This window comes from Pungitius pungitius, chromosome 4 (genome assembly GCF_949316345.1).
Source record: "Pungitius pungitius chromosome 4, fPunPun2.1, whole genome shotgun sequence".
NCBI lineage: Eukaryota > Metazoa > Chordata > Actinopteri > Perciformes > Gasterosteidae > Pungitius > Pungitius pungitius.
The window spans coordinates 14,711,946-14,720,621 of NC_084903.1; the positions used below are offsets into that span (position 1 = coordinate 14,711,946).

General features: G+C 47.0%; 1 protein-coding gene across 1 annotated transcript in view; it reads right to left on the reverse strand.

Moving 5' to 3' along the window:
- Nucleotides 1-8,428, reverse strand: part of gse1b (Gse1 coiled-coil protein b) — a 141,726-nt gene extending 133,298 nt beyond the window's left edge. The window contains exon 1 of the mRNA XM_037452452.2: nucleotides 5,537-8,428. Coding sequence (XP_037308349.2) covers nucleotides 5,537-7,987 — 2,451 coding nt within the window. The 5' untranslated portion in view covers nucleotides 7,988-8,428. The remainder of the gene's footprint in view (nucleotides 1-5,536) is intronic.
- Between the last annotated feature and the right edge of the window lie 248 nt (nucleotides 8,429-8,676).

The window sequence follows — 8,676 nt, forward strand, 5'->3', positions numbered from 1 at the left end:
CATTTAAAATATATATTTTTAAATAAAAAATTAATGAAAGTGAAATGAAAGTATAATTCGCTCCGATATCCACATTTTTGTATCAGTCCAAATAGTCACAATAACATATTCATTTCTTCATTATTCTGCCTTAGTCATCTAAAAAATGGATCATGTCCCTTTTTAATGTGATGCAAAAGTAAAAGTGTATCGCTATGAGCCACAGGTCACAGCCAGAGAAATGCAAAACTATGAGCTCAGCCTGCTGCTTTAGCTACAAAACCCCTGACCACCCTCACAGGTGTTTTCGGTTATTTGGGCTGATTAGATCTTGTCTCACGTTCAAGTAGGGTGGAGGTATGCTGGGAGGGTGCCGAGGTCGCCAACCTCCCTCCACTAATGGGGATCGTAAAGGTGTGAGCTGCCCTGCGAAAAACAGGTACAACAAAACCTGACAGAGATGTGAGGGAGACATCAATCAAGCAGCCTGGTTCCCTAGAAGAGGTGCAATCAGTAAAAGTAATGTGTGTGGCGGAGTTTAAACCTCTGAGGAACAAAATGTAAATCAGATGTCATCCACAGAGGTTATAAGCGTCACTGTGGACTCCACCTTGATGACCCAGCGATACAAAAACACTTTACAGTAAAAAAAAGTTGAATTAGGATCAAATTGACAGTGCATTTCATTATTTCACTCTGGATTTGTCCGATCATGCAACTGAAATGACATTTTCTATTCCAAAAGCTAAACAGGTGTGTTAGAATCCTACACATGACCCTTCCCTCCGATGTGACATGTGTTGACCCCGTCCTGAGTGCTGAGCAACCATCGTTATCCCTTCTCTGTTTACAGGGTTAAAAGGGTCAGTACGCCTTCATCTGTCAGCTACAAACTAGCGTGGAAATCTGCGCCCGGACAAATCCCAACACCCCAACTATTATTCATAATGATTTAACCCCATATTGATTTCAGGGAAAATAACAGGGAATACACTTACTGTCTTTTGGATTAGCACTTAACCAAATTCTCATCTCATTCTCAGTCGGTGCCAGACCACTCCTCTGTCCGTATCTTGCAAAGCAGCCAAACTTTAGGACAAAAAGGTAACGGTAACAAACTTCTCAAAGGTTACAATAAGCAGCTGGAGAGATAACTTTTTCCTGTGTATGAACAACTTTATCTCGAATGCATCAACGGGGGATGAAAGGGGATGATAATAAAGATCAAAGGACTTCATTTTCCACTATGTTGAGGGCTGTAACACGGAGCTCCACCACCACCCTTGACATTACCAAGAGAAAGACGGTTACACCACCCGGCTGGCCCGATACCCACGAGAGCTTTGGGACTGGGGGTGTAGTGGTGTCCCTCCAACCAGCACTGTGGGAGGATTGTATGAAGGTCTTTGCACGGTTGTGACAAAAAAGGGGAGACAAAGGATTAACCACTCATCTCATGTGCTCCATGCAGGATTTGATCTTTTCATTCCTACTGTATATGGGCAGGAATGCCGTGCCGAGGGATGCGAGCAGAAAGAGGGCGATTAAAGCTTCCAAGCGTCAAATCCAAACCCACCTCCAGCAGCTTGAAAATTAAGCCCCTCAAATACCAGAGGATTCCCCGTGAAACGCAAGGGTGTCTGTCAGACTGCCGTGGCGGGAGGAGAGAGAGGCGGGAACGTTAAAAAAGGGTTCGTGCAATTCGAACGGAATTTTAAGTTTTAATGGATTCCCTCTTCTGCTTAAAACAGCTCCGTGGCCAGCATGCTGTAATATTTCCTCCTATGATGAATTGATGAGAATTTGACTCCTTTTTCTTTAGTTTTCCTCTGGCTGTAATTTAAATCCCATTAACCTCCTCACCTTCTCTCAGCCTCCTACACTCTTCTTCTTCTTCTTCTTCCTCTTCCAATAATTCACTCAGGATAATCTTTCTTTCACTTTTCAACTTCACATCCAGATTTGATGTGTAATTTTGCCCTCGCTCCTTCTCTCACTACACTATAAATATTCCTTGGCGACGCTGTCAAGATAAACTTTTTTTTTTTCGGGACAGCAAATACCTCCTCTAAAGGATATGGGTCACGCACAGACAACACAGACGATCTTTCACACCAAACACACAGCAACACACAATTTGCAGACACACACATTTGCATTTGGAGTTGCATTTTAACATGAACAATATAAATCATTGTACACAAAACACACACACATACAGTGTATAAGTAAGAGAGATTTACTTTTGTTTGTTTTCCTTATTTATCTTTGCAAGGCTTGACTAATGATTGGTGTTTTTGCTGTTTTAGTGGACTATACATAGTGGACCATAGGGAGCATGTGGATTTAGCTAAACACTTCAATTATACGCAAAAATCAAAGACTTGTGATCATTTCTAATCCTTACAACAACAAAGTTATGCATCGCAGGTATCAGTTTACTCAGGGTCTAAGAACTGGACCATTATTTCATCTTTTTGCCGTGTTCTTGTTTTCTGATTTATCTGCATCAATGTCAGTTTTTTTTATTTTAAAGCTCTTAAAAAGTCACGTCTATATAACATTTGTCATGGCAAACCCACTCAACATTGTGTTTCGCCATTTATGTTTTGATTAAATAAACTAAGCATACTGTGAACTGTTAATAGTTCATATATGTTTCATAGTTTGAAGTTAAAAAGTTTAAAGCTGTAGTTTGAAGCCAGGGTTTTTTGTATTTATTAATATATTGCTTAATTTGAAGAAAAGAATTTGCCATGGCAATTTAACCAAACTTAAATCCTCAATCATCCTTCAATCGTCAATCCTTGTTTTGTGCTTTAGAAAGATCTGCTGAGCAGCAGCTGGTGGTCTATACTTACACATCTGTAAAAGGGCATGTCAAAAATACTTTCACACTGATGAAAGATACGTTTTCTTACGTGCACAAAAATGTTTACAGCGTGCAGTACCCATTTTAAAAATCGTTTTCTAGCCTTTATCAAACATTCAATTTGACTACGTCGTGATTTTAGTTAGGTCTCTGAATTCTGATAATTAAACATGAATCACGTGCTGGAAATGTCCTTGTTCTGCAGCTTTGTTTTGTAGCATTGACAGAACTGCTGCGCCGCACGAAAATAATAGAACAGAATGAAATAGAAAGCTGTATGCAAGTGTGCGTATCTTTATCCAGCCCCCTGCACCGGGCAGATACAGTGCTAAGGGGAACCAGATGAGCACTCCCTCCTGACAGCCCGAAACCCCGTGATGACAGATCCTCTCCAGCATATAGCATGACACCAGCGGGCAAAGCACCTGTCCCCCCCCCCCCCGCCGCCGATCTTTGGCACCCCTCCTTCCCCACAGACTGGTACTCATTCAGCCATGAGGTCACTGTCTCACTCAGGCCAAAATTGTCTGGGCCACCTGCAACCCAAAAATGATCACCCGAAACCCAGTCTGCCGACAACACTCTCATCCCGCCCGCGCTTGGCTGCCAGAAAAGCTAGTCCCAAAATATAAACTCTATATCACAAGTATCCCCTCACATAGGACTTCAATGAGTTCATCTGGGAATGGCGCACATGCAAGTGCTGAAACAAATAATAAAGACATTAGTTTGGAGACCGTAAGGGTAACCACAAGTCAAACACTTCTTTTAAAGGACGGAAAGAAAATAAGGCGTACAACTCCAGACAGCTGGTGTGAGTGTGCACCGGACTGAGGTTGCTGAGTGTGAATGGCATTCACAGATGTTCCTCATGTGTCCTGCATGGCCGGACAGTTAGTGTCTGTTTGCATCTGAGAGCTGTTCGGAGAGCCGTCTGGCTGTCTGAATGCTGCTCAGCTCTTCATCAACACATCATGATACTCATTTGCCCTGCACTGGTCCCTGATATAACCTCACACCCTCGCACATCTATTCTCTGCAATTGGATAAAGCGGGGTTCTGCTATCAACTTCTTAACAGTGGGTGAGGGATTTATGGCTGTTGATTTTGAGAGGGAGGAGTGTAAGAAAAACAAAACATTGGAGATAAAAAAAGGCAGGAAAGCCAATAATGTCATGATGATCTTTCTATAAAGAAAGTGATGTTCTTCATCCTGAGCCGGCCCATCTGGACCACCTACAGGCCTCGTGACCCGGTGAGAATCACTTGACACGATGAAAACATGCAGTATTTTTACAGGCCATTACATAATTACAACACATCTCACAAATGTAATATAGTGTGAATGGGTTTAAACACACAGCAGATACAAATACATTACATGCAGATCTGCAAATTCTTTTTCATGCCTGCGTATGGAGATGGGTCACATCGTGCGTCGTAACTCTTAATGGGAGATCAGTGTGTCACAAGGAAATATCTGTTATATTATTTAAACTACTAAACTAAAGTGATTAATAACAATCTTATCAGTTGTCTTCCTTCTCCTGTCAGATCCTGTCGTCCACACCAGATCATTCCCTTCACCTGGTCCTCATGCCCTTCCCACCTGCAGCCCATTGCCTCATTAGTCCCTCACTGTTTAGGTCCCCTCACTTACGCCTGTCCTCTGCCCGATTATGTTGTGTGTCAATGCTCCAGCGTATCCTGTTATTTTTCCTGCTTTACCTCGTTCTGACCTGATTTGCCTGTCTAGGAGTTTTGTGTGCCCCCCTGCATCTGTTTGCCAAAATAGATCAACTCAAAGCTATGTGTTGGTCATGTCTTCCTATTTACATTTGACTGTCCATATATACCTTGAGAATAATTTAGTATAGAGATTATTTATTGTACATAGACACAAAAAACAGTTAAAACGACTGTCTCATAGGCTTAGTGGGGAAAGGTAACAGAAAGGCGCAGCCTATTTATATGGAGGGTGAAAGTTCTATAAATTTAGTAATAATAGGTTTAATTGGCAATGAGGGTACTTATTTTTGCAAAAGAAAAAAAAGTTCCCTTTTGACTTGCTTTGAACTAACTTACTCTTAAAGCTCCTCAACGTGTTCTAAGCAAAACAGACTTTTCAGCACCGGGTGAGACATACTCAGTCATGCTTACTCAAATAAACACACTCACACAAACACACACATACACATACCCACAGACACGGCTGTCAGATCCCCATAGTTTTTCTCTGGTGTTTTGATGAAAATGTTTGTCTCATTATTGTTCATCCCATCTGCGGCAGCAAGTAAGAATTTCATTCCCCAGTCAAACACACACACGCAAACACAAACACATTACTGTTAGACTGCTATTCTTCTACAAATAGCAAAATACATTTCTTCACCACATATTAAGCAGTTTGAAGGTTATTGATTTGTTGAACTAAAACACAGAGCGTAAAAAAAATCATCTGAATCAATTTGATTCCACATTTTTGTATGCCATCCTCCCTTGCCATCTGACTCTGAGGTCGTGTCAGGTCAGATAGTCTGCACTGCACTGTGGGAATGTAGCGTGGATAATAAAAGCGGACAAGAGTCATTTGAACCAAGCTTGTTAATGCATTTAGACAAATTTGCTGCAATGGGGAAAAAACGAAGATCTTCGTCTGTGTGTCCTATCATGAAGTTTTCTTACCCTGTGTCTACTCTGCGGCGGGGCGGATGCTGGATCTTTCCTCTCCTCGTCTGAGGCCCCTTGTCCGAGCCTCTCCTTGTCCTGCTGCATGCTCTGTCCAACCTGCACCATGGCCTTACATTCCAAACACGAGCCAATCACCAATCTCCTCCCATCATCCACTAGGAGCGTGCGTGTGCTGCGAGGTGCATACAGGAACACAGGAAGCCTGGCCACCGTCACAGCGCACAGCCTACCTTGCCTGCGCTGCTCCTTCCTGCAGAAGAAACACACAAAAGCCTCACAGCTGTACTGGCGGGCCCAAGGGGAGCTGGGTGGCTGAGGGTTGGCACTGGATAAACTAGTGCTGGATGGGGTGGAGGGACCCAGACCCTCATGTTGGGCCCACTGGGTGTGTAGGTCATGGTAGCAGAGATTACAGGATGACACCAGGCCTGTGGAGTCTACTGGCTTGGCCCGGGGAGCAGGAGGGTGGACGGTGAGAAAGGGAAAGAAAGGCTCCCTCTCTCCACAACGCCCAGGCGGGTTGACGTGCAGCTGGAACTCTCCGCCAGCACATAGCTCAGCTCCACACAGGTAACACGCGGACATGGAGCCGCCGGGGCGAGTGGCCACAACCGTCCGGGAATGGGCTGTTCCGGACCCCTCAGGGGCCATGGCAGCGTGGTACCTGACCAGGAAGGAGCTGACGCAGGTGATGAGGTCTTCACTGAGGCTGAGTCGATACGCACCCCAGATCTGCTCCAGGATGAAATGGCACTGCGGGCAGCAGTGTACACGGCCATTCCTCACGCCTTGGGCATTAGGAGGGCACGGTAACATGTTGATAAAAGGGAAATACATCGCACCGCGAGATTTACCAACGCCAGCCTGTGCATATGCAACTCTCATATCTCCTCCACACTCCTGACCACAGAGAAAACAGGCCTCATGGGAAGCCCTGGGTTCAGCCAAGCACTCGGTGGACTCTGTTGGAGTAAGCTGAGAGGGATGGATAGAGCCTGTGGGCTGGTTGAGCGGCACCACATACAAGCGCTGGAGGACAGGCACATCGGCCAGCTGGAAGCCCTGCCACTGCTGCATGAGGGAGGTGTGGCAGCTGCCACATACCAGGGTTGTACCCGCTGGACTGATAGGTATTGCGCCCCGAGGAGGGGAGTGAAGCCACAGGAACGGAAAGAAGGGTTCGCCTTGTGCCTTCTCCTGTTTCTGAACACTGACTTTAAAACGGCCATCATGTCTGAGACCGGCGCCACAGATATAGCAAAGACACTCCTCTGAACAGGTGTCCACAGTTGAGTGTGCCTTTCTTTCTGATACGTCTCTGAGGGGTCGAAACTGTGTTGTCGGGCCCGTTTTGCTCTCATACATGTCTGTGTCATCATCCGATGTAATGTTAATCTCATCTTCACCAGAGCTGCCAGAGTTATTTCCCCTGGGAGCAGCCATGTGACATTTAGCGGTGACAGCGGCGTTGGCAACAGATGACAGATCCGTGTCGGGGTTCTCCTCGCCCCTTCCCCGGTACGGCAGCGATGGATGTCGGAACGAAGCACAGCTGCTGTCGGCAACGCGCTGAACGTGACGCGGCTCTGCGTGTCTGGGATTCCCCTCCTCCAGCCGCCTCCTGTTGCGCATAATGACCCCGTTGTCTCGGACAGGTGTGTCAGAGAAAGGACTGTCATAGCACCGCGTGGCGAATCGTTCCTGGGACTTTGACAGAACTTCCGATGATTGACAGACGCTATTCGTCATTTTGGCACCGCGCCTCGCCAGCAGAACACTCTCCGCTTTGGGAGATCCCTGCGCCCCGTTGACACCCGCCGGGCAGCGCATCGCCCGCTGTGAATCGGGGCTGTTTTTAACACTGACGGCATTGTTCTTCCTGCCGCTGTCTCTTGGCGACTTGCCAGATGCTTTCGGACACTTGTCTTTGCTCGCGCCGGCTCTGTCGACCAAATCCATCTCCTGCTCCGATAGGTTCTCGTTTTCTGAAAAGGACGAGAAATCGGACTCGGCGCCCCCGTCGTAGTTCTGGCTGCCGACGCTGATTCTCCTCTCCAGATCGTAAGAGAGGTTCCACTCCTGCGGGACCCGCCGAGAGTCGCACTGGTACGGTCGTTTCAGCCAGTACATGCGCTTCTCAATGGGCGTTCTGCTCCGCTCGAACGAGTTCCACTGCTCCGTGAGGAAGCAGTGGCACACGGCGCACACCAGCGCGTGTCCCTCCGGGCTCAGCTCACACGCACCCGGGGCTGGCTCTTGATTTTGCAGAAAGGGGAAAAAAGAAACCCTCTCTTTTTGGTATGCCACTTGTAACCTCAATTCCTTCCCTGGCGTTACTCCGCTTCCACATATGAAACAGTGGACCAGTCCCCCCAATACGTTCCGATCTGTCCTGGAAATATTGCCGGGCAAAGGGCTTTCCTCTCCGGGCATTGCTGCAGCCATGATCGGTGTTTCTGAGATCAGGGTGCCGGTTCGTTGACACCGGCGGAGTTTATCGTGTTCAAACCCCCACGATCAGGCTTGATATGACAATGTCAGCTAAGTTATGCTCATGGTCAGTATTTAAGGCTATCAGCAGGTCATGGAAACATACAATCAAAGTCACTCGCTGGATGGTAAGATGCCGGATAGTCCATTGAAAAGATAGCGTGCAGCGAAGGTAGTTCCCGTTAACTGTTACCTTTCAAGGACATGGCGAGATTCCCTCTCAAAACACCCACCAAACAGCACAGAAAGTCCTTGCTACTTGAAGTGTGCAGTCGTCATGCCTGCACAGGAGATCCGTAGGAAACAGCCCATGACAGAAGAACCCGGGACCGCGGGTCGCTTCTCCAGCGAACTTTCCTGACTGCGCTCTGAACACTTTGGCTGCGTCGTCGTCGCTCACACCGTACGCAGCGCCATCCCCGATCCGTGGGACCCGCTCCGACACCCGGAGGACAACCTCCACCCCCTTTCAGCCCCGAGTCATCATTTTACAGAGATTATGCACACACACACACACACACACGTCTCTAAGCTGCTGCTGTCCATGCGTTACAGCACTAACCATGCATGGGATACCCACAGTATTTACACGCGGGGGGGCGTGTATTTAATACACAGACTCCCAGCATGCAGGTGCTCATCAT